Source organism: Chelmon rostratus, chromosome 18, assembly GCF_017976325.1.
Source record: "Chelmon rostratus isolate fCheRos1 chromosome 18, fCheRos1.pri, whole genome shotgun sequence".
NCBI classification, from domain to species: domain Eukaryota; kingdom Metazoa; phylum Chordata; class Actinopteri; order Chaetodontiformes; family Chaetodontidae; genus Chelmon; species Chelmon rostratus.
This window is the reverse complement of record NC_055675.1, coordinates 1,299,945-1,324,086: the sequence shown is the minus strand read 5'-3', so window position 1 is coordinate 1,324,086 and position 24,142 is coordinate 1,299,945. Positions and strand designations below refer to the sequence as shown.

Genomic DNA, 24,142 nt, shown 5'->3' with positions numbered 1-24,142 from the left:
TAACAGGGCACTACACTGGAAATTGCACCAACTGGGATGTCAATACACAGCCATGCACAGCTTCTTTCTTGCTGACAAAGTACAATAGTAGTGTGTTTTCAACCTTGTGGTAAAAGTCTGTGTCTGTCCCTTTGGTGTTTCAACATAGCAGTGTCCCCATGGCCGGTTCCTCAAAGAAATGTTTTTCCCATTTCAAAATTTCCCGGCCTCAGTCCCATCCTTCAGGATGAAGTGGAGGGCAGACTGTCAGTCAGGCCTTAACAAACAACGTCAGTGTTGGAACTGACTGATACTCTTGTGTCTGAATGGAGGCGATTCCCTGCAGCCAGGTGGAAGCTGTTATAGCAGCAGATTAATACCCATGGTTTTGGAATCACATGCTCAGATATCACACATGGATAGAATGCAGTGGTGGAAAGCATTGTTTATTTGCCTGGTTGAAATTTATCAAAAAGATTGTTGAGTAAGTAGGCAGTAAGTCGTTCAGCGACAGCCTTTTCATGTAATTTCGATATAATAGGATGATTGGAAATTAATTGGTTTGTAATTGCTAGAATCTGCAGATCAATTTTAGGTCTAAGCTGCTGTTTGATAACGGCAGTGTAAAAGCTGAGGGCACGGAGCCCATGGAAAGTGACTTATTGGTATTAACAAGAATAGGACTATTTAAAAGAGGAAGCAGTTCCGTAAAAAGATTAGATGGTCTAGGGTCTGATATGTAGGATGTAGGTTTGGAAGCAGTTAGCAGGTTTTTAAAAGCATGAGGGGAAATAACTTCAAAGTGTGAAAGAGTGCGGTGGTCAGAGTCACAACGCCTCCATTCTGTTCACAGCCACCATTCTGAGAGGACAGAGGACCAGTGGTCTTGTCTCTGAGTCAATCTTACTTGTGAAGAAAGAAGAAACTATGTGATAAGTTTATAGAATACAGTGTACTGTTGGATTAAGCCAGTGGTTTCTGGACTGTGAGGCCTTATAAAACACTGTCTCGTCACGGCCAATTGTCACACGTTTCAGTGTGTGTCGATGACTAGTTAGCACTTCCACCAAAAGTGATCTCCCCTCTAAACTTCTCACAAGGTTTCATGTAATTAACTGTTTCCTGCTTAAAGAGGTAAAATAATGCAGTATTTCACAAAAACTGCAGCACACTTTACTTTTGATACTTACATACAGTACATTCTGGTTATATACTTCTGTACCAAAATATAAAAATACTTGATCGTGCACTCAGAATCTTACTAAAGGGATATGGTCTTTCACCTCTGGCAAATTGTCCATATATTTCTAGTCAAAACAATTATCTTGCATGATTTAGTATTATACAGTTTATGAACTATGACAGTGAAATATGAGACATCCGTCCAAAATGTGGCATAAAACTTTAGCATCTTTTGCTTCTGTGCTTCATATCACTGGCTGGCCTGCTACTGAGAGACAAATGGTGCCCCTAGGCACTGGCCTCCATTTCCATACTTTGTGGCCCACTTTATGAATATTTGTGTCATGGTGACACAGTATATGACACTACCTCACACATTATCTTTCAATAGTACCAACTGGCAGATAATGTTATTTTAACCCCTTCATTTGCCACAATTATAATTCTTCCATAATTCTGTCAATAAACAATGAGTACAAACAGACACCAGCATAAATAAATAAAACTTTATTTCCAATAAAGGATTCCGCACAATATTCACAATATTGCATATTCCATGCTGTTTATAAGCAATAGGATGAGTCAAACAAAAGTCTATTTAGGCCCATAGATAAAATGTTTCATTTGTATTAACAGAGATAAATGTACAGTCCTGTACATGAATTGGACATGTAAACATTTAAACACCCTTCAGTTACATCAAACATACCCCCCACTACACAAATACATCCATTAAAACAGATCCAAAATATCACAAACAAAATCAGAATAAAATGGCCTAACCTATCAGACCCATAGCTCAAGGTGTACCAATGGGTGATGCTTCAAGTTGTTTCCAGTGAACAGCCACTCATTTCAGGAACTAAAATGTCACTTCATTCAGAAGAATGTGAGCATACTTGCACTGAAACCTGGAATAATCCAAATCTGAAGGCAGTTTTTTCCCCACTGTCTAAGAAAAACACAAGTTTAGGACTAGATGTAAAATTAACTTAAGGAGTTGTTGAGACATACATTTTTCAAGATATCATTATATGCAAAGGCAAAGAACAGAAGTCATGTTTGGGTGCTGCACTGAGGACAGGGTCATATGCTTCTGTGAGGATGACACATCCTGCAAAATATGGTGCACCAGGTAGTAACTACAGTGTGGATTCTTAAAAAGCAAAAAGTGCATCAAAACAATAACACTGATTAACTGGATTTACTGAGCGGCTGTTTCACAGTTCACGTCAATCTATGCTGTCAGTTGTGCTGAGGAAGAGTTGTCATTTTTTAATTCTTATTTTTCACATTTTGAATTCTGTTCAACAGTATGAACAGATACAGTTGAATATCAAGAAACAACATACATTCATGGATAGTGACTGGGTTTCCGACCCTCGTTTGAAAAACAAGGTTGGGCTAAAACTGCTGCAGGTCTTACAGAAGAGAGCAGTCGACGTGGGGGTCGATCCTGTGACCCACGGGGACTCGTAATGACTGAGCCACCTTGCAGTCACGGCCTCGTGCACCGTGTCACGTGTACAGCAGCCTACATACCTGTGTTGGTGCTGTTGTATGCGTGTAGAAATGTTCTAATACAAGAACTATTTGCATAAAACAGAGCACACACATTCAGAGCCATCAAGTATCCATTTTCTCCTGCTTCTTAAAAAGCTTCATGAGCTGGTAAAATCTGTGAGCAATCTGAGAACAGAAGAACAGTCAACAGTTACTGTGAACTCCTTCATTACAGCCCATACAGTCACATCACATGACTACAACAACGAAGACAAGACGTGATCTTACCTGCCATGACGGCTTATCAAGTTTCTCAGACAAGGCTGAGAAAGTCTCACGTGAAGCACCGTTTGTCTTCAGGTCGATCAGGATAGCTCGATCTTCATCTCTGGAAGAGGCAGAACACAAGCAAGGTCAAGAGCAGTAATCACATGATAATCCCTCATCACATCTTTACATATAGCCACATACACTTCTTACAGTGCCTCCTACACAAATGTGGGATAGAACTTTCTTCATTTGCTTAATTATGCATTAAGACAGGTTGAAACAGGTGGCTAGGTTATCTCCAAAGTTCAAATGTACATACTACCACCTCTGAAGCTCACTAATTAACATTTTGAATCTCATCTGTTTGATACAAACCCAAATAGAAACTTAAGAATTACCATATGTAGTTTTATTGAGAATTACATGCTGGAACATCCAGCAAACAACAGCTAGTCTGCCAGGTGTGGCACCTTCTTGTCCGTGCCACAAATTGCTGTGTTTCACATTCCTGTTTGTGTACAGGTTTGACAAACTGGGTACAATTTGTTATTCAGTGAGTTTAAGAGGTGTCGATAGCTGTATTTTACACTTTGAAGAGCCAGGCTAGTGGTTTCCCCCTGCTTTCAGTCTTTATGCTAAGTAAGGCTAACCACGTCCTGACTCCAGCTCTGTATTTAACACACTAACATGAGATCTAATATTTAAACAGTCCAAAAAGTTGTTGTACTTCTTTTAAAAATTGAAATGTGATTTAGTTTGGTCAAACATGTATAATAACTTGTTCATGACTTTGAAATCAAAGTGAAGCACTTGGACTTGATTTGGGACCTTCAGGTCTTGGCTTTAGACATTTATGCCAATTCATGTGAGTTACTAAACAGTAACTCTTTCCCACCTCTGGCTCATTCAGACTTTAGGTCAGTGATGGTTATGGGTTAGGTGTAGGGCAAATGATGTTTTGAGACCTGAATCAGTGGAGACATTTGAGGGAAAATAAAGTCCCTCAGGCATCAACATACAGTACTTGCAAAAAGGATTTAATCTAGTAATGACAGTAGTGGAAAAGGTATTCAGATTTGTCACTTGAGTAAAAGAAGCAATACCCAGAAGTTAAAATATTCATCTACAAGTAAAATCTTATTTCAGTACATAAGTATAACCAGCAAAATGCACTTAAAAGGAGCAATAATAAATGTACATATATGGCATAGAAGATGGAGAATGCCCCCTTTCAGAGTTCCTGTCTTTGTATTGAGACTGCAGCACTCAAATATAGGTAATGGGGTAACAAAGACAATATTTTCATCTGAATGTAAATATTAAAGTCAAACAGAAATACTACAGTTCAATAAATGTACTTAGTTCTTAGTAGATTTGCATCACAATGTATCAGTGATTCTGTATGAAATGGTTGTACATGTCTTAAATCTCTTGTTCACAAATTCCTGGGGGAGGGGGAGTGATACAGGTTTGAACCAACTACTGACCTGGTCCATGACATCACCACCTCGCCCTTCTTCCTGATGACATTCTTGGCATAGAGACTGTTGGGGGACAGAGATGCTGGGGAGGATCTGGATTCACCATCATCTTTCTCACAGTTAGGCACCATTTCTTCTGTACTGCCCTCTTCCTCCCTTCTGGACCGCTTGGCTTTTGATTCCTCTCTGTGCTTTTTCCGTTTACTACCTTTGCCACAGTCCCTCTGGTCTCTCTCTGGTGTGCTGCTTGCATTCACCTGCGTAAAGGCAAAACTTCTCTCCGTGTCTGACACTTCCATTTCACCACTCTCTGAGTCTGAAACATGTGATGCCAACACTTGGCCTCTGTGATTTCTTCCCGAGCTTTCAGCAATGTGATGTGGACTCTTATCTGACTCAGACAAAAGAGCTCTGGAGGGACTTTGTTGTGTCCTCTTGTCTTTTTCTCTGTGCTCTGTTTGACCTGCAGTCTCATCACCGGTGACTGTGATACCTTCCCTGCTGGGTGCCTGGCTGATCTGCCCAGAGAGCTCATCAGAGCTTTGAAGACCACTGTGCAAACTGGTATCTGAAGGAGGAGTTTTAGGCACATTTCTCAGAAACGCTGATGGATTCTTTGAATTGTCAGAGAAACAAACTTTTGAGGTATGTAGTTGACTTGACTTGGCTTCTTTTGTTAATGTTAAGCTCTCATTTTTTGAGAGATGGATACCTGCACTGGTGGCAGCCTGGCAAGTCCCAGAATTTTCAGCAAGTTTAGACAGGTTGTTCTCTGATGCTGATGCATTTGAAGGAGTATCGTTATGTAATTTGGTGGACAAATTGGCTTTTGCTTGACTTTCTGGAGTTGCCAAGCGGTCTTCTCTAAGCTGCTGATCATCTTCTGTTAGTGTTCGACTTGAGCTGTCATCAGCAGTGAGCGTGGTATCTGCACCTGCGGTGGCCTGACGAATCTTCACGATGAAATGATCATTGGACTTCTCCATCACTAGTGCCTGCATTGGCAGGTCAGGCTTGAACACAAAAGGTGTGGCAAGAGCCTCCGAGGCCATGCTGCTGCTGGAGCCACAGCTGGAGTTGTCGGTGTCAAGGGCCAGGTGAATGTCCTGTTCTGTAGCGTCTTCCCCATCGAGCAGAGCGTCCTCACTTATGTGAGCACTGATGACGCTGTCAGGAGTGGACATGATGTGCATGTTTGACGGCTGTAGGAAACTGAGATGGCTGTCTGACTTGAGAGGTGATGGAATGGTGAGGGAGACGGCCAGATCTTCAGCTAGAATGGAATACGACCTCTGTGAAGCCATGTTTGACTGCAGCATTGCTCTATTCTCTGATGGCACTTCTAACAGGCAACTTTCATCGAATAAAGCTGGATTCAGTGGGATCTGATCTTTGGACCTTGGAGATGACATCTTGCGAGGTGAAATGCTAGACCATGTCGCAATAAGTTTGGAGGGGGTATCGAACTTTGTCGGTGAAAGCAGTTTTGATGGAGAATCAAACTTTGTTGGAGTGGTGATGCTGATGAACCTCTCTCCATCCTTCCTTGGTGTACCAAGAGACCAGGTGGTGTTGTCTCCAGTGATGCCACTGGTTTCTAGTAAGTCAGATCCTTGCAGGAGGCACTTGAAGATTTCTCCCATTTGAGAGTCTCTCACTAGGTTGAATGTTAAACTGGAGGCTTGCTGTTCTGTCAGCAGCTCAAAGTCAGTTTTGTCAAGCAATGAGCCATTTTGAGAGACAACCAAAGAAGACAAGCTATTTTTCTCTGGAGTTAAAGGATGAAGGAAGTTGGCCATAGTTTGTGTATTTGGACAATTAGTTGGATGCGGGTCAGCATTGTTGTCTTTTTCCTCATGCGTGATTCTTATATCTTTGCCTCTGCTTCCAAGGCCTGTTTTATAAGGTGCCACAGCACAAGGCTTGACTCGATTAAGGTTGGTCAAACCCGACTGTGCTTCTATTTGTTGTTCTTGTGGCTGTCTAGATACTTTCTCATTTCCACTGTGCCTATTGTCCTCAGCCTGAGCTCTTGTTGGTTTGCAAAGGCTCTTCAGCATTGTGTATACATCCCTGAACAAATAGTCAACTTGGACATCTACAAAGTCCCACAACTTTTGCTTCAGATTGACTGCTTGCTGCTCAAAAATGCGTTTCACAATACCATTATTAGATACTTTACTAAACACAAATGTGATCAATTTCTTCAGCTTGGACTTCAGTTCTCCTTCCTGGCTGCATATTTGGCCAAAATGAGCACCATCAACAAATCCCAAAAAAGACTCCTGGAAATTGTCCATCACACCAAAGAAGCTCTTCTTGGGAAACGTTTTATGAAGCTTCATGTACTTTTTTCGGATTTCAGCACGAACCAACTTGAATGTCTCCATGACTTCCTCTATGGTGGAAAAAGGAGCTTTGGTTGCTGCAGGACAAACAGTTTTAAAACGACTCTTTGGACTTCGTGTTGATACACCAGCCATTTCATTGGTTTCTTTTGATGCAACACACCTTTCTTCAGATGTGCTCTTTAGCACAGTCTTAGGACTTGCTTTATTTCTGACTGGTCGTGCCAACTTCGCCCTCTTTGTTGCAGGACCAGGAGAATCTGCAGCTCCCTCATCACTTTCGCTTAAAATTTCCCCCTCCTCAAGTTCAGTGTCAGAGAGACTTGAAGGCAGGTCGGATATCTTGTCCACCACGTTTTGCGTGTCATTGTTTGCCGGAGAACCTGGATATTTGTTTTCTTTGTTTACATCCAACTTCTTTGAGCTGGCATCAACAGCTGTGCTGGAGAAATCTGGACAGTAGAGAGAAAGAAAAGAAGTTTATATAGACACTTTCTAGGAGTTCTAACAACATCTCATAATTCTGGTTAAAATGCCTCATCATTATGAGGCCCCTATAATGTAAAAGATCTAGATCTTGTATTTATAAGACGCAATACTCTTAACATGATTAAGAGTCACTGCCCTTTGAGAAGTCGAAGCTATGATACCTGATGTTATTTGCATTTATTAACTCCTTGGCTTCATGTCAGTTACATAGCATCAACAGCATTATTAGTAGTATGGCAACATTGTTAAGGCATCTGTAGCTGTTGCCACATACATACAACACACTCTAATCTACTTAGGCCTGCTCTAGCAGTCTATGGTGCTGCTGAGTCACCACCACAGTTGATGTAGCATCTGAATCTGAGATGCTGCTGTGCTGCTGTGTGCACGGTCAGATCAGGAGAGATATTTGTGTTTAGAACGGCTCACTGCCTTATATTTAACAATGAACCATATCCCCAGTCCTGCAGTAACATTTAAGATTCCCTTTTTTAGCTAAGCCACAGCATCCCATAGCTAATATTACTCCCTGCTGCTACGTTGATAATCCAGACTTGGTATGTTACTTTACATTAAAAATTCCAACATTTAATATTTGATCTGTGATTATCTGTCTCAATTCAAAAGTCACTGTGTGTATGTGCAGAGAGTAAGTGAGAGAGAGAGACAGAGAGAGACAGAGAGAGAGAGAGAGAGACAGAGAGAGAGGGAGAGAGAGAGACAGAGAGAGAGCATTGACAAAATGTGCTTAAATTACAAAATGCAGAATTGATACAAATTTAAAAGAAAATGCATCTGGAAAAAATTTAATGGATTTCATAGGGCCCTCAGTAAGGGCAGGTATGACTGTTTGCTGCCTGTTAAAAACACCTTAAGGAAATGTTAAAATGACATGAAAATCTCAAATTGGTGAGATTTTTCAAGTTTTTAGTCCATGTAAACAATTTCTCTTGTTGGAGTTAGAATCGGCTATGTGGGTTGTGTTCAAATTAATTCAAACAAATTCCAAAAAAAAAACAACAAAAGAGTATTTTTGAAAAAGTGACCGTACTAAGCGTGCTTAACAGTACAAAGACAAAATATTTTATGTTTTACCTCATCATCTTCATTGATTTTTGTAAATATCTGCTTATTGTGAATTTGATGCCAGCAACACATTTCAAACAAGTTGGAACAGGGGCAACAACAGACTGGGAAGTTGTGGAATGCTCCAAAAACACCTGTTTGGATCATTCCACAGGTGAGTATCGTGATTGGGTATAAAAAGGAGCATCCTGGAAATGCTCAGTCATTCACAAACAAGGATGGAGCGAGGTTCACCACGTTCAACACGTGACAGCGTAAAGGACTACATGGGCTCGGGAACGCATTTTAAAACAGTTGTAAACAGCACATTTGCAAAAGCATTTTGTTTTTGTTTACATTCTACACAGTGTTCCAACCTTGTTGAAATCAAAGTCAAAGCAGCAGAACCAGAGAGTTCTCTACATTCTTTTTCCCCTCTAAAAACCTGGGACCTATATTACCCACAATGAAAATTGGTCACTCATTTGGGGATTCAGGTGTGTTAGCGGGCTGCGGAGTCTGGTGAGCCCAGTTCTTTCTAACTCATCATCTCAGATTTTTTTCCGACCCAACTGACATCATTTGAGGACATTTATGAGATGTCATCAGTCGTACTCCCCAATACCTGGAAACACACTTTGATGTGTACAATCAATGAAATTATGGCCTCAATTTGCCATCCTGAGTAAAGAAGATATATTTTCAGAGCTATGCTAAATGTATCTAACAAGATTATGACTGAATTCAACCATCATCAAGGCATAGCCATCTTAAAAATAAGTATGAGCACGACAAGATCTGTCTGCTAAGAAATAACTAGACACTTAAGTTGTGATCACAAGAAAACAGGCCAAACACATTACCAGCAACTGCAGCCACACTAATCCTCTGGATATATACATATGAAATGTTTAATGGGACATGACTTTACCTTTTTGAAGGCTTTTGACATGACCTGGCTTGCCATGAACATGGAGATGACTTCTCTTGGTTATCCGCACTGGGCTCCTCAGAGGGCTTATGGCATCAGGGATCCTCTTCAGATTGCTCAGTGTGCGCATCATGGAGTCCTCATCATGGAGCAATGGCATAGAACTGGAAGGCTCAAAGGTATTCTCATGACTCTTTCCGGGACTGAAGCTCTTCTTTGGTGTGAAAGTGAGGCCACTGTACTTCTCCGGCAGTGCCGACTCCTCCGTCGTGCTGCTGACTTTGGACACTGCGATACAGCCAGTGGAAGAACTTGCCTCAGTTGTGATGGTACTGCTGTCACTGGCGTCTTCACTTGTCTTTGTTAAAACGTAAATAGCCTCAGGAAGACTCAGGCCTTCTTGCGGAAGTGATTCCAGGCTTATTGTACTTGATACAGCATCTGCATCTTTTGGACCATCTTGGATTCGACAAGCATCTTTCTCATGAATGGAACTGGAAGCTGGAAGACATTTGGGTGAAATTTGCTGACTTTGGGGATTGGCCTTGTGAGGAACATCCTCAGCTACAGGTTTTTCCCTTGAAGGTGAATCAGCTGCACCTTCTTTGACTGAATCCACAGGGAGGCTTTTCTGTACTGCAGCTTTAGGAGTTTCACACTTTGGCTTTACCCTTGAATCAAGCAAGGGTGAGGTCCCAGCAACAGACTGATCAGTATCATTTCCAGGGTTCACTTTTTGCAAAGAATTGCTTGTGTGTTGATCATAAATTCTTCCAGATGTGTCCTTGCCACCATCTGTAGCCTCCAGAGGTCCACATTCATCTTTCTGGCTGTCTGAGGCCAGCTTGGTTTTTTTGTCATCATAACTTTTTAAAAATACTGTTTCTGCTTTTACAGAACTACTCTCTGATGACTTTTGTGCGAGATACATCTGATTCTCGGCAGTAGCTGGGGGCTGGCTTTGAGCTGAGGTAGTTTGGACTGAATGGTCTTCTAGTTGCTTGTCAGCTGCAGCAGTTTCACTGCGCTTCTTGTTCTTTTTCTGAACATCTTTCACATCATCACACTTCTTATGTGTCTTTTCAGACCCTGGAGTTTTGGGGCTATCTTGAGATTGTTCGGCAACATCTTCTAACCTTGCTTCTAATTCACTGCTGTTTACTTCATCAATGATACACATGTCTTCAACATTAGGTTGTGAACTGTCATCATCTGCTCCATTTTCAACAACCTTATCCACTGATGTGAAATCATCCTGGCTGGCATCGATGGGCAACACTGACTTCTTGATTGGTGAAAGGGTTAGATTCAATGTTTCCATGAAACACAGCTTCCTGTTTGGGCTATTGTCCTCCACAGAGTTTTTCTCTGTGATATTTGGTTCTTTAGATGATCTTTTTATGGCCTCTTGTGTCTTTTCTTTCCTTTCCTTACTACAGGCAGCCACTTTACCGTGGTCTGATTCTTTTGATCTCTGTTTCTCACGTTCTCTGTTGGTCTCAGACGGTGTGCTCCTCTTATGCTCTCTGCTGATTTTATCTTCACGCAGTCTATCCTCCTTCCTTTGAAAATCCTTTGACAGTCTATCCCCCTCCCTTTCTTTAGAGGAATCACGTTGGCTTGAAGAGGACTTTTTCCGGTCTTTTGAGTTTGAACTTCTGGTATGTCCATCACTAGTCTTGAATTTTCTATGATCTCGGCTGTAACCCTCTTTAGACCTGTGGCCTGCACTATGCTCAGAGTCTGGTGTGGACATCTTGGCTTTATCTGGTCTCCGTTCTTGACTTCTCCCTTTCTTATCTTCAGAAGAAGCTGCAGTATGTAACATTTCTGGTGGAGGACTTTTGGTCCTCTCTCTGTGGTGCCCCTCAACATTTAGGTAGTTACTGCTTTTACATGACCTGGAGTCGTATCTTCTTCCTGTGTCCCTGTCTGCTTTGTGAGACCTGTAACAGTCCTTGTTGGGATCTGAACCAGTTCTATGTCTCCTATCTGTTGATTCAGATTTTTGATTTTGACATTTTTCCTCTCTCCGCTTGGACTTGTGTTTGTCTAACTCACTATGTCGTGTTGATGAACAGCTGCTGGATTTGCTGAAGGAGTGCTCAGTCTGTTTGTCAGATACATCACAATCTCCTCTTGAGGAACTTTTTGAATAACTATGAGAAGAAGTTTTTGAAGCCCTTGTCTCAATACAAGAACCGCTGGGCTGATAGGTGGAACTACCGCTTTCCTTTCTGGAAGGTTGAGGAGGTTCCCGTGGAGGACGATCCTCCCTGGGAGGTGACGCTGGTAGAGGTGGAAGAGGGGGAGGACTGGAGGGTGGTGGAGGAGGTGGCCTACTCTCGGAGCTGTCTGTGGAGGCCCGATTGGATGACTTTTGATCCCGCAGATTATTAATGTGAGATTGCTGATGATGGCGACCTTTTTCTGACCTGGAGAATGTAATGATTTAACAATTGATGAACAGATGAATCAAAATGTATTAATTCACCTGCCAAAATGATTTTTAGAATACCTACTTGGAGTTGTTAGATTAATGGATCATTGAGCTTTTTATACATTACATTAAGCTATAGCCCTAAAGATTATTGTGAAACATACAGTACAGTTATAATGAGCCAAAAGTTCATTTTAAATCACTTACCATTGATTCAGTCTCTGAATCTCAGCATCTTTTCGTGTCACCTCTTGTCGAGCTGTTCTTAAGAGTGCAGAGATGTTCTTTTTGAGACGGCAGTTCTCAGTGTTCAGCCCTGTATTCTGTTTTAAATAGTGAGAAGGACAGAGACAGCACACCATGTTAGTGCTTAGTGTTAGTGTTTTATGGAGGTGAGTTTTGATAACCATTTTACTCAGGTTTCCTCATCAAGTTATTCCATGATCAGTACAAGAGAGTGTCTGATACCATTATTTCAAATAAATTTCACAACAACACTTTGTTTCAGTTTTTGCCTTCCATGTACACAAAGCCAATGCTTTCAACCTCCCAGAAAGTACAGTTTTTGGAAAAACACACCAGCCTGACTGGATACATTTGATAACACATTTTTAGGCAAAAACAACATATTCAAACATATCTATATTGTTGTAAAAACAAGCCTGTATGAACAGGTGCAGTGTGCTGTTTAGGAGGAGATGATAGTGGATATATAAGATAAAAGCAGTGAAGCTCAAGAAATTTCTTAATGAATCACAGCATTGGACATCTTTTGATCTGAAAAAAGTGCTTTGGCATCTTGTGGCTGGTAATCATTTGCCAACCAAGCAAAAATCACTCCATAGGATAAGGATATAAAACAAACCTGTATCTCCATCTGCTCCAGTCTCCTGCGCAACTCTTTAATTTGGTTTTGAGCTGCTTGGAATCTGGATTTCAACTGTAAACAAAGAAAAAGAAAAGCATTGTGAGATAGTTGGCCAGCTGGCAGCAGCCTTCTTCATTTTAATCAGATTATCCCTTTACACGCAAATGTTGCGTCTGAGCAGAAAATATTCAAAGGTTCACCCCATACTTGACAATTCACACAAGACTTTTGGTCTGAAGGAATTCTACTGTAGCTGCTTTTCACCCCGGGGTCCTGGGTCTGCAAGTCACCTCTACATTACTACTAAATCAGACAATTATGTAAGAAGTTTAAACACAAGTTTTGAATTTTCAACATGCAGTTCCTAATGCGTTCACTCAGCAGGAGTCAAACAAACGGACAAAAACCCCATGTGCACTCTTGAATTTGTGAATGTACGGCTGTTTTAACCCTGAACACCAACTAAGACAGGTGTTACAATCCCTATTATCACTATTTGTGACCTAAGTGTGAAATTTCTGTCATTTCAGGACCCTGAAGCTTTTCATCTCACAATCCTCATTTACTGATGAAGGCTGTGAGATGTAGTGGAGAGCTCAGACAAGGTTACAAAATAGAGACAATTTTGTAAATGAAACATTAGCCTTCATTGCAAAGAACAAAGGTACTATTGAGTATTTCTATTATTCAGCCCAAGGGTCGCATTAACCAAATATTTTCCATCATTGACTGAAATTTTCCAACAATGACAGAAAAATCTGAAGGTCATCTGTCATTTTGAACTGAATCTCCCATAGAATTAAGCAATTCACATGCAACAATGTAAATGACCACATGTAAACCACAGTAGCAGACCCCTTCGTCCAGTTCGTGGTGAGTATGTATATTACTTAGCTACAGTCTTGTCTTTGATATAATGTGTATGAACGTGTTGTCTAACTGGCTTTAGCCATTGCACTGGTAGGCTATATCGAAATGTAGCATAGCTATTGCAAAACTGAGCATCCAACGTTTCTTTAGAAAGCTTGGAGCACGTCAGTGACCACTATGGGTCACAGAGGGGTGCAGTGCCAACCCTGGTAGAGATGGAACACATGCTATGGGATTTCCTCCTGGGAATGCAAGTGCTCATATGAACAGAAAATGCCAAGTTCAGTGAGTCTTGCGACTCCTGACACTTGCCTGGCAGAAATGCTACCCAACTTCAAAACTCTGGTGTGGTGCTGATTCAGTCTCCAGTGTGCAGCAGAGTGCAGGTTCAGTCTTCAGAACAAAATTAAAATGGCCATGAAAAGTCATCTGTCCGTAAAAAAAAAGATGCAAAACCTAATGACATCCCTCTGACTCTTTAATTGCTGCTGCTTTGTGTGGTGTTGACATGAAAAGCAGCCGTACAGTTGACATTTCTGTTCATCTTTTCCTTCCATGCCCATATAAAATGTATAATCTGTAAATTTGTTCTGTATATTAAATATTATTAAGATCAAGATGTTTTTGATAAAACAAACAAACTATCAAATAGGCTATGCATCATTATCGTTATAACAAATAATCAATTGATGAGTAATAATAGATTATGATTGATTTTTTATGACGCTGACCATCAAAATAAAGGACAGACAAAGTCTAACGCAACCTCTGGTTCAGACCATCATCTACTCACTGATTAATGACGTGACATTTCTTGATCTGCTAAACTAGAGGCAAACCCTGAACATCTAAAACATGTCACTGACATAATCCTGTAGCAACCCTATACTAATTCTACAAAAACATGTTCGCCTATTTATACAACAACTCTGCATCATCCAACCTGCAAAAAATCTAAGTTGGGAACAACGCTGCAGAGCCAAGCAAGAATCTCTACATACAAACCGTAAACTCAGGTTTATCCCAAGGCTCACCTTCAGTATGAGAGGTCCATTATAAAAGGCCAAGAGAGAAAAGAGAAGCATTGAGGACATGGAAACTTACCTCAGAGTACACTGACTCTCTGCTCTGCTGTTCCTCAGTGACAATTTCTTCATAAAGATCCATCGACTCTTTCAGCTGAGAAGCACTTGGATATGACTTCTCTGTAATAAACCGAAACAAGACAAGAAATATGTTAAATTGTGGTTATGAAGTCTCAATGTCGGAAAAGAGTCTGTGCTCAACTATTTTTCACGCACTCAAATATAAAAATGTTACTATTATTAGTAATAATAATGTACTGTAGAAGACCAAAGTAAAACTACTGCAAAAAGGACTTTTACCTGCATTGCTGCTAGAACTGATATCCAGGCCATCGTAGATATCCACAGAATCCTCATTGAGATTAGGTACAAAGACTGTGGATATTATAAATGTATTAAAAATTTATGTGAGGAGTCATGTACAGTTATAATCTACAATATTTTCCACATGTCTTCACTCAAAATTATGGCTGTGTCTGAAATCACTCCCACAATCATTCTCATTGGAATGAGGAATGCTTTAAGGTACTATACAGTGCATTAAGACATTGACAGCAAATATGATATGCTAAAATAGCCTAATTGCAAAGGACAATTCCACAGGGTACACAAATACCAGAAAAGAATCTAAATGTAACAGTGTATGTAAATATGATAGCCTTATACTTACGACAAGAAGCATCATTCGTGTCAATGTTCTCCATAATTCCAAGTATTTCTAGGACTCTTAGGGAGTTTCTGATAACTGCAGAGGAAAATAAATTATTATATTACATAGTTATTAACAGCCCACAAACAAACAGCCATAACACACTTTATATAGGATGAAGATTAACCTTTAACACCTGGCTGATGGATACATTGAAAACACGGGCAAGACCAAAATGAATCAGGAACATACATAATTAATAAACAATTAATTCTAGAGTTGATATACCAATCTTAAAGGGACACTCTGCCAATCTTACACATAAAGGTCAGCACTGGGTTGCAACAGCTATGCGCAACTTAAAATGTATCCTAGTTTGAACGTAATTTCTAACTTAGGATGGACTTCACATGTTACTTAACAATTTAAAGGTTGCACCAGCTGAAATAGTTCCAAAGAAGGCTCTTATACTTAGTCCTTAGTAGGGGTTAAGACCATCTTTCATAGTTTTGAAAGACGGAATAACTAACTAAACAATTTCTCTGATAATTTTAAAATAAATTACTATGTCACAATTAGTATTGATATATCAAAGAAAAATACCATACAGTGTAATAGATCCATAATGTTCTGTCCTACAGGTTATGTACAATACAGAAGTACTAAAATGAACATACTGTCTGTGTTTTTGGTGGACAAATTATGGCTAATCCCTGTGTTGTTTGCATGATAAATACAACCCCAACCTCAAAAAAAGTTGGGAAGCCCTGTAAAACATGCATAAAACAGAATATGATAATTGGCTAATCCTTTTGTGACTCAATAGAAAACCCTGCAAAGACAATATACTGTATTTAATGTTTAACTTAATCAGCCTAATTGTTTGTTGAAAATATCTTCTTATTCTGAATCTGATGCCAGCAACACGTTTCAAACAAGTTGGGGAAAATTGTGGAATGATTTTCCAGTGTCTTTTTTAGAATCGGGGTAATACCGTGGTCTAGCTGGACAAGTTGGACCTCTTTTGTTCACTACTGTCCAAACAAAGAAGAAAGCAAGGAACAAAGCCACCAACACAGCTAGGCAGACAGAAACGAAGACATCTTAAAATATAAGTAGTTTACTGTTGAGTTTCATCTTAATATCAACCGTTGTGGCTAAATATCGCTTCAACTTTCTGCCCTGGCCTACATCTGATAATTGACAATCTGAGCTCAGTCTCAAGCTAACATTATCATTACTATAGCTACTAGAGTCCTGCCCTAAACTATTCGACCCCGCACGACCTTGTCCTGAATTTATACTTGAATCAAAAGACAGAATGAAGAAAAGAATGAGGGGCAAACCCAACTTGGCCGTTTATCAACATTATTTGATGGACGTTTTACCCACGATACCCTTTCTCGCTAACACAAATGTACAACCGTTCACCAAGGTATTCATCGGTATTTTTTATTGGTGAAAGTCGTATTTCTTCTTAAATAGATATTTTATAGCTGTAAATAAACAAGTTTTGGTCAGCTAAACCATCGTTGGCTCCACATTCAAATGAACGTGAGTTGGTACAAATGTATTATCTATGACAAAAGGTAACGGTAAACCAAAAGGGGAAAAGTGCTCAGGCTGTAAATTAGGGAAGCTAATGGGAGCGCTAGGCACCGACCAGCCATACATAAAAATCCTGTTACAGTAAGTTATGAACTAAGAATTAGTTAACTTACTAGTTTGCGTATTGTTGTGTCCTCCTGTTATTTACAACTGTAATGTCGCGCCAAGACTTCAGTACACAGGAAGTAACGACATTTTCCCGCGGTCTGTCAAGGCTGTGGATGTCTTCTTGTAGCTCCTCCGCTTCAGAAATATTCTTAAAACAGAAGCCAAACCCTGCAGGGTAGCAATGGTTCCGCGACGTATGGTCTTCTCCGGTGGTTCATAGTCTACCACAGCTAACTGACATAAATGAAAGCATTAAAACAGCGGCAGATATGGCAGTTCGCTCGAGCGAAAGTTGTTGCCAGTCGCGGGGAGAGCTCCACTGGACCGGCGTCACCGTCCGGTCGCGTCATCTCACCGCGACGGAATCCAGCTCCGACCCGGAAGGATTTCTGCTTCACTCACATGTGGACAGGATCTTAACACCAGTGACGGGAACGTGCTTGTGTGTTGTGATACAACCTCAGACAGGCAAGAGCGTGATGAACCTCACAGTTTGGTTTAATAAGAGTAAATCAGGAGACTTCATACGCCACGCGAGTTTGTTTTCGTTGTAGATCGCTCCTCCACAGGCGACAAATGATACGATGGAAAATTTAGAACTGAGCCTGTCATCACTGGGCACCATATCCAGACATGTTGACAAAAGTCACAACGAACTAAACCAGTATCTGTCAAAACAGGTAAGATCTGTTAATTCCTGGCTTGTATGAAATGAAATAATGTGTTTGGTGTGTTTTATTGTCATATTATGACTCAAAACGTGCACTATGTGCAGCATGCAGCAACATCCCCTTCACATGGCAGGAGTCACTGTATAAATGACATCATTTTAGTGTGTAGTGGGTCTCTAAAACTATTCTGCTGCCCTTTTAATTCCTAGAATGTAAATATTTTGCAGAAATATTGATTTATTTGTGGCTTTTATGTCAACCAATCAATATTTCAATTGGGACCTGTCTGCCATATTATCTCTCCTCAGATATGGAGCCAGCAGGACAGGCAGTGTATTCTGGAGTGTTTGACCCAGCTGCTGTTGGAGAAGGACTACACTTTGCTGATTGCTCGACACCTACGACCACTGGTTTTGGACCTTTTGGAGCGGAATGCAGAGAGGGTCAAAGCTGGTGGCAGGATCAACCATGACCTCCACGAGCGGCTGTGTGTGGCCCTCAGCAAAGTCCTCGGCGTCAGTCCTGATGCACAGGCGTAAGTGTATTCTATTCTTTTCACAGACAGCAAGGGAAATGTCCCACCTCTTCATCCTAGTCTGTAAAGATGCTGGTGCGGACCTTAGGTACTGCATCAGGACAGATGTCTGGATTAGCCTTATTGGGGGCACTTGAGCAAAAATCAGGTGTTAGGCAATATGATTTTAAATAATGAAGGTATTACAGTTTGCACAGAGCATCAAGATTGAAAGTAGAGTTCAACATTTCCAAAATAAAGTTATTAAATGTATTTCTTAGAGTGGAATGAGTAGATTGCATATAATTTCTATTGTTGTGTGCTAAGTACAGAGATGGAGTCAGGACATGGTTGGACTATCTTAGCATAGAAATGTAAAAATAACAATTTGATGTTTTAAGGGAGTTGTTTGTTGGAACTATGTCTACTTCATCAAGTTCATTGTTTAAATTGAAATTGAAGTTGTTTGTTGTTTTTACCTTTTTCTTTGTGTAGACATTAACTAAGTGAGATACAACATGAGTTTTGGAGTTGTTGGTTGATACTTAAAAGCTTGAACTTTGGACAGAGCCTGTTTCCCCCTGCTTCCAGTCTTTATGTTGAACTAGGCTAACCATGTCCTGACTCCCGCTCTGTACTGAACACACACACACACACACACACAGACTGATATCCATCTCATCAATGCAAGTGTATTTCCAAAAATGCTGAACTACTCTTTACTACTACTCATTTAACTGATAACACAGGACTTTTGTTTGTTCAGTTGATATCATGATTTTGTGGTACAAACATAGAGAACATGGAGCTCTTGGGACCCTTGTGGGTCTGAGGTCTGTTTGCAGTTGCTAATCCAGCCTTGTTGCAGCCCTTGTGCTTTGAAATTGACAGTGGAGACATCAGTAGTCACCTAATGTGTATGAAGCTGCAGTAGTCTGAGTTATGAGTCTTCCAAGCACCTTACAACAGAGAGCTCACGGTATGAATGGCTTCAGTTTAATATCTGTAAAAAAATAAATAAATAAAGAACAAAAACTTTGATCACATAAGCAGCATGTTTTTCAGGACTATGTAGTGCATCTCAAATGGGTATTTAAGTGATTTGGTACTGTAGCTTCAGTAAGATAAGGACCTGCGAGAGACAGTTATAAAATAAAAAAGAATGGTCTAGATGACTTATTTTCTACGGCTCTCCATAAGGTTTGCTGCGAGGTACTTCAGCGATGCCCCCCCAGTGTTTCAGAGGCTCTTCTTCAGCAGCGAAGAGTCATCAGCTGTTCAGTATGGGCCCAGGAGGATGAAGCTGCGTGACCTCATGGGTGCCACCCTACGTTTCCTCCACAGTGATTGTGCCAAGTTTCGAATTCTCTGGGACTGGAGTCCCTGCGTATCACAGCTGCTCACCAGCGATGTTATGGTTCGCGGGTAAGTACCTTCCTCTTGAAACCACGAACGAGGTTTAATGAGCCATACAGGGTAACGAGTCCTTAACCACAGCTGGTTCCATTGGTGGAAATCCAAAACGAGTATTCTTGGTAATTTTGTGGCTGTAGGTCAGTTCAGCAAAGTTTAAAGCAAAGCAATGCAATTCCCAATTGAGGTTCTACAATAGTCCTTTTTCACAGAGGACATTTTGGTATGTGACAGTCTTAGAGTGTTCAGCATATGTGATTTGTACTAAATGGTCTGAAACAGGAGAATTGTCTGTCTGTAGCTCCTCCTCCTCCAGTACACCACCCTTCTTCAAACCACTTAAGTTTGTAGTCATATTGTCCAGACTGTAATTCCAAGCAGCTGAGTAGAGAAAAACAGTTCATACCAGCCTCCTTGCTGTAATTTGAAGCAGGAGATACCGTGAATTTCTGATGGCTATGATCTAATCCAAACCCTAATTTAGTCAGTTCAGGGTCAAAGGGTCACAAATGAAATTTCTCACTCACGCTGCTGTGTGTAACAAGCAGCTACATATATGTGAGACAATACAAATATCTAAGGTTGAAGGGAGGCGAAGTTAATGTGTAGCATGCTAATTTAATTTAATAATGTCATAAAAATATTTTTCTGATTTTCTGTCTCCTTTAACTACTAAGATGACAGTAGCAGCAATCAGTATTAGTATTGTAAAACATCCCTTAGAAACCTGCGTCAAAATGGGTACATAATTAACAACAGCATTTCTATGTTGTGTGCCTCTCTTTGCATGCTTTTGCTTTCTGCTTGTTTGCCCACCAGATTAAACATACTGTATTTTACCATTGTCTCTAACAGGTACACTGCCCAGTGTTTAGCACTGGTGTCTCATATGACTGATAATCAGAAAACCATCTTCCTGAGAAAGGTTCTCACAAGTGATGAGATCCTGCACATGAAAATCAAGTACGTGCCTCCTGTTTTTTCTTTTAACTACAGTCATATCTAGGGCTCAGTGTTATGGACAACTTATAGTGTCAATGCTGGACTTGAAACTTGTCTCTACTGGCGATAAAACAGCCCATTTTCAGTATGTTTCAATATACATATGATTGTTCACATACTCTGTTCAATATTTCTGTTTGTAGAATGAATTAATGAAACATTCAAACTAGTATATGATTTCAACATTTTGGTTACCTTAAAGTTGGTATAGTACCAGGTCTTTTTCTTCATTTTTTGTGTAGAGCTTTGGAAGAAACTCAGCAGCTGGAGGTAGAAAAAGCCCTGGTTTTAACAAATCAAGGCTCTGTGATGTGGCGCCAGGAGAAAGCTCATAAGTTTACCAGGGGCCAGGTGGTATCAGAGGACCTGTCCCAGAATGTTGTGGCAGTCTGTGGTGTTGTCCTACCCAGGATAGTCCCAAGACAGGCTGAGCAGGTATGCACCCTTTGGTCTGCCACATAAAATACTCTCTGCTGATGATCTTTTTGGTCCTAATGTTGGTCTCTATTTGCAGATGAACCAAAAAGATCTGGTCCTGGTGGACTCAACCTGCCGTAATCTGAGAAGACTGGCATTGGCTGTGGCTTCCCAGAAGCCCGTGCTGCTTGAGGGTCCTATTGGATGTGGTAAAACTGCCCTGGTAGAGTTTATGGCTGCTGTCACGGGACATACAAAAGCTACAGAGATCCTCAAGGTCCAGCTTGGGGATCAAACTGACAGCAAGGTGAGAGGGAATGGAATCAGTGTAAACTTAAAGGGGCACTCCACCACTTTTACACATAAAATTCAGTTTATTCCTCAACAGGAGTCACTCAGCCAATGAACACAGTCACATAATGTCGTCACATAATGGCTCTGAGGGAGCTTTCTGAAGTCTGAAAAAATAACCCTGATGATAGTGATGCTATCAGGGGTCTGTCTGCTTGGGCTGTAGGCTTAGCATTTTTAACAGAAACCTGCAGTACAAAGTGGAGATGTGGGCATTTAGGAGGTAGAGAGAGTGCAATTAAAGACACTATGGAGTCGCATTATGGGAATTGCAGCACATAGTGTTTTTGAAACTTGGCCAATACTAAGGACTAAAAGTGAGGATATCTCAGTTTCTGCTGCTTCAATTTTGACCATTCTTTTTGAATACTGTATCTCTGTGAGTCCCCCACTGTGCTGGAAGTGCAGCACTAAATCACTGGAGTACCCCTGTGCCATTCAGTGGAGGTCAGATGGATGACTGAGAACTTGTGAATGCATTTTGTTTGTTTCACAGATGTTGCTAGGGATGTACCGTTGTACTGACATACCAGGCAAGTTTGTGTGGCAGCCAGGAACACTGACACAAGCGGTATCTAAAGGCCAGTGGATCCTCTTGGAAGACATTGACCATGCACCTCTGGATGTGGTGAGTGAACACTTGTTGAACAGTATAGAAGACATGAATGTTTTCAGCTCCAACACATAATCAGTATACTTTAACCATTAGCTTATATTTTCTGAATAGATACTTAATAAATAGAATATTTCTAATCCCTCTTAATGTTAGACCTGTAATATATTATGTCCACAAACCACAACCGGACTGGAATGTTCTTTTTTAGATATCTGTGCTCCTGCCTTTAATGGAGAATAAAAAGCTGATGATTCCAGGACGGGAGGATTGCATTGATGTTGCTCCTGGATTTCAGTTCTTTGCAACAAGAAGGTAAGAATATCACTGCGTTCTAAAAGTACTTGGCTTGGCTGTCCCAGTTTCACAACCCCATTTACAAAAAGTTGGGACCCTGTGTGAAATTTAAATAGAAACAGAATGTGATGGTTTGCAAAACATTAAAACCCCATATTTAATTGCAAATAGCACAAAGACAATATATCAAATGTTAAATAATTAAAATTTGATGCCAGCAACACTTTTCAGAAAACTTGGGGCAGTGGCTGCCTGGAAAAGTTGACAAACACAGCTGCCTGCTCTGGTCCCGAGCTCAGTTAAGATGGACTGAGGTGAAGTGGAAGACTGTCCTGTGGTCTGACGAGTCAAAATTTGAAATTGTTTTTGGAAATCATTGATTTTAAGAGGAAAGGGACCATCCAGCTTGTTTTCAGCCCACAGTTCAAAAGCCAGCAACTGTGATGATATGAAGGTGCATTAGTGCACATGGCATGGGTGACCTGCACATTTGTGAAGGCACCATTAATGCTGAATGAATTATAAACATGGCACAAAAAGTGAGGAAATTTGTGTTTGGTAGTTTATTTCTTAGTTGTAACAATGCTTCTTGCCAATAAATCTTACACCACTGGAAAGCCTGTTTATTTCCCCTTTCCATGTTCCTTATAAATGGTGCCACATTTATAAGGAACATGCATTGGGATGAGCAGCAGAGCTGAATATCTGGGTTGCCCCCATGAAAAATTTGTCAAATCTCTGCTAAAAACTTATTCTGCTGTTGACTCTTGTTTGGTGGATTGAAGTCTGAAGAAACAAGATATATTGGCAATTTAACAGTTTTTCCATTTACGTTTTTAGCAGAGATTTGAGATTTTTCATGGCCGCAACCCACATTCTCAGCTCTGTCGGACATGACAGATTGTGGAAGACAGCAGTCTTCGGACATAAATGGACTGTATTTATATCGCTTTTCTAATCTTCCGACAACTCAAAGCGCTTTACAAAAGGAGCCTGCATTCACCCATTCACCCACCTGCTCATTACGTGCATTAGTGCATTCACACACTGATGCTTGGGATTCAGTATCTTGCTCAAGGATACTTCAACACGTTGACTGCCGAGGCCAGGGATCAAACCACCATCCTTCTGATAGGTGGACGACCCCTCTACCTCCTAAGCCACAGTTGCCCGCAACATGAGTGTGCTTGTGTATTACAGGATGTACTACAGTGGTGGCAGTTGGCACAAACCACTGAACTCTCATGCAGCGCTGCTGGACAAGTACTGGACCAAGCTGCAAATGGGCAACATGACCCGAGAAGAGCTGAAGAAGGTGAGTGTTGTTGGCTTTAAAGCCATACACCTACACTTCTCCTGCACAGGTGATGTCACTTTACACTGCCTCATCAGACCACCTCTCACGCCTCTGTTGAACCTGTGAGGGCGCGACAACTTACCCTGATCTTATTCTTATTAGTGCATAGAGCTTGGTGACATCATGATAATGCCCTATACCTGCAGAATCCTACACGTTAACCTCATGTATTATTGTTATACCCTCTTTCTCTGTGTGTAGGTGCTCATCAGCAGGTATCCTAGGCTAACGGTGGTTTCAGAGCGTCTCCTGGATATCTACTGCCAGCTCACTGGAGAGAGACACTCGGACCTGGACACAAGCAGCGTCCAGTCCCCTGATGGCAGCCAGCAGCACAAGTCTGAGGACAAAAGCACACCGCTGGAGGGGAGAGCCCTGTCACTGAGGTGAGGCCCAGCTCACTGCTCTGTCTGCTCTCCCTTTCCTATGTCTGGCCGCTTAATGAAAGAAACTGATGTTTCATCCTGAGACATTCAACTGAACACATCACATCCTGCTGCCAGATTATATCTGATGTGACTAGAGAGCTACACTTTTGTTTTTTAACACTTAGATTTGCCATTCTAAAGGTAGACCACATTTTGTGTATTGTATTCATGACAAAAATAAAAAGCCACACTGAAACCTCATG

The 24,142-nt window shown here is 40.9% G+C and overlaps 2 protein-coding genes across 2 annotated transcripts in view; one reads left to right on the top strand and one right to left on the bottom strand.

Moving 5' to 3' along the window:
• Positions 1–1,659: 1,659 nt before the first annotated feature.
• casp8ap2 (caspase 8 associated protein 2) lies at positions 1,660–17,144 on the bottom strand. The gene is made up of 10 exons (XM_041959428.1): positions 16,882–17,144; positions 15,182–15,256; positions 14,812–14,886; positions 14,531–14,631; positions 12,554–12,628; positions 11,896–12,011; positions 9,249–11,683; positions 4,422–7,215; positions 2,953–3,052; positions 1,660–2,850 (listed from the first exon to the last, which is right to left on the bottom strand). The coding sequence occupies exons 2-10, from the start codon at positions 15,213–15,215 to the stop codon at positions 2,788–2,790; spliced, it is 5,793 nt and encodes a 1,930-aa protein (XP_041815362.1). The 5' UTR covers positions 15,216–15,256; positions 16,882–17,144; the 3' UTR covers positions 1,660–2,787.
• Positions 17,145–17,421: 277 nt separating this feature from the next.
• The window catches only part of mdn1 (midasin AAA ATPase 1), a 60,515-nt gene continuing 53,794 nt past the window's right edge, over positions 17,422–24,142 (top strand). Inside the window, exons 1-10 of the mRNA XM_041958320.1 lie at positions 17,422–17,556; positions 17,856–18,082; positions 19,262–19,486; positions 20,330–20,437; positions 20,719–20,911; positions 20,991–21,200; positions 21,741–21,872; positions 22,069–22,172; positions 23,355–23,469; positions 23,713–23,897. Of these exons, the coding sequence (XP_041814254.1) occupies positions 17,461–17,556; positions 17,856–18,082; positions 19,262–19,486; positions 20,330–20,437; positions 20,719–20,911; positions 20,991–21,200; positions 21,741–21,872; positions 22,069–22,172; positions 23,355–23,469; positions 23,713–23,897 (1,595 nt within the window). The 5' untranslated portion in view covers positions 17,422–17,460. The remainder of the gene's footprint in view (positions 17,557–17,855; positions 18,083–19,261; positions 19,487–20,329; positions 20,438–20,718; positions 20,912–20,990; positions 21,201–21,740; positions 21,873–22,068; positions 22,173–23,354; positions 23,470–23,712; positions 23,898–24,142) is intronic.